The sequence below is a fragment of the Cyprinodon variegatus genome, unplaced genomic scaffold (genome assembly GCF_000732505.1).
Source record: "Cyprinodon variegatus isolate N-32 unplaced genomic scaffold, C_variegatus-1.0 Scaffold861, whole genome shotgun sequence".
Taxonomy (NCBI): domain Eukaryota; kingdom Metazoa; phylum Chordata; class Actinopteri; order Cyprinodontiformes; family Cyprinodontidae; genus Cyprinodon; species Cyprinodon variegatus.
Window position 1 is genome coordinate 120,842 of NW_015151314.1, and position 1,790 is coordinate 122,631.

Here is a 1,790-nt window from a genome sequence, read left to right on the forward strand (position 1 = left end):
TTCTATTCTATTCTATTCTATTCTATTCTATTTGTATTCTATTCTATTCTATTTGTATTCTATTCTATTCTATTCTGTTCTATTCTATTCTATTCTATTCTGTTCTATTCTATTCTATTCTATTCTGTTCTATTCTATTCTAATACAGGTGTGAATGTGAATTAAAGCAGATTTATCAGAAGCTCATAACATGAGTTTTATTTTATTTTCCAGTTGCAGCGATGCAGTCAGCAAATGTTTCTGCATCTGTTAGGAGATATTCTCTGCAGCACTGATTTCAGAACAACGACCATCTCAGCTTTCTGGTTTCCAGCAGGAACACGGAAAAGGACTTGGACTGATAGAGATATCTGAAAGAGTCTCTTTATTTTAAAAACAAGTGACTTTCTAACCTGGAACGTTCCCCATTTTTCCTTCATCAACTGTTTTCCTCTTATTTTATCGGCTCTTCCTGTCCCAGTTGATGTCCCACCATAACCCACAGAGGAAGGTGTTTAATCTTAGGATGGGGGGATGAGAACATCTCCATCCTAAAGTTAACAGAACCTCCCCTGAGTCACAGCTGCATCCAACCCTTCATTTATTTCGTCCCAGAGTTGGACAGACACCCGTGGCCTCCTGTCCTCCTATGGAGACAGCAGATCTGGACTCCTCAGACAGAGACACCATGCTGCACGTCCTAAAATTAAAGGTTAAATATTTCTCACTCTGTTCACTTCTCTGCAATCATTAGACTCTTTAACTGATGAAACAAAAAAATTCTCAACTTCAGCACAGGTTGATTTCATTTATTTCCTTTAATCAAAGCACTCTGCAGGCTGAAACATACCCTGAAGCTACCCTGGTGGCTGCCTGTGGGGGGGGGGTCTTACATGAGCAGTGTCAAGGCCAGGATGAAACTGAGGAGGCTGCTAGACAGAACTGCTGAAGTATGACGTGTCCCTGACCCGTTGTTGGGGGTTGCAGGTTTATTGGTCTCCCCCTGGCAATGCCTGAGGTCAGCACCCACGCAGGCAGCATAGCCCATGGCGTGGGCGATGTAGTTTTGCTCCTGGACCCCGCTGAAAAGGTGAGCCATGGGTCCGCGGGCCAGAACTGCCACATCCTCCCCGCTGTGGGTGGTCGAGTCTACTGGGACTGCAGAAAGCTGGACGTAGTCTGGGTCTGCTACAAAAGACAAAAAAACAACAATGTCTGTATTGTCTGCCTGGAAACTGATGACCTCACTGCTACTGTTTGACTGTGAGCTTTAATGGAGGGAAAACACCCACTGTCCAAACTCAAGGTCACTCACACCGAGCCTGGTTTTAGTTTTGCTGGGGCCCAGACCAAGAAGTGAACCTTTCCTTGTGGAAAGGTTCACTTCTTGGTCTGAGGGTTAGTTTTAAAACCAATGTGTGGATTAACTTTAGGGTCAGGAGGAGGGTCTGGGTCAGGATGAGAGTCTGGGTCAAGATGGGGGTCTGGGTATGGATGAGGGTCTGGGTCAGGATGGGGGTCTGGGCCAGGATGAGGGTCTGGGTCAAGATGAGGGTCTTGGTCAGGATGGGGGTCTGGGTCAGGATGGGGGTCTGGGTATGGATGAGGGTCTGGGTCAGGATGGGGTTCAGGGTATGGATGAGGGTCTGGGTAAGGATGAGGGTCTGGGTATGGATGGGGGTCTGGGTATGGATGAGGGTCTGGGTCAGGATGGGGGTCAGGGTCAGGATGGGGGTCTGGTTCAGGATGAGGGTCTGGGTCAAGATGAGGGTCTGGGTATGGATGAGGGTCTGGGTCAAGATGAGGGTCTG

At 47.5% G+C, this 1,790-nt stretch overlaps 1 protein-coding gene across 1 annotated transcript in view; it reads right to left on the bottom strand.

Annotated features, from left to right (window-relative positions):
* Window positions 1–868: 868 nt before the first annotated feature.
* The window catches only part of LOC107099344 (alkaline phosphatase-like), a gene marked incomplete at its 5' end in the record, with an annotated part of 21,412 nt that continues 20,490 nt past the window's right edge, over window positions 869–1,790 (bottom strand). The window contains 2 exons of the mRNA XM_015397423.1: window positions 869–1,167; window positions 1,364–1,787. Of these exons, the coding sequence (XP_015252909.1) occupies window positions 869–1,167; window positions 1,364–1,787 (723 nt within the window). The remainder of the gene's footprint in view (window positions 1,168–1,363; window positions 1,788–1,790) is intronic.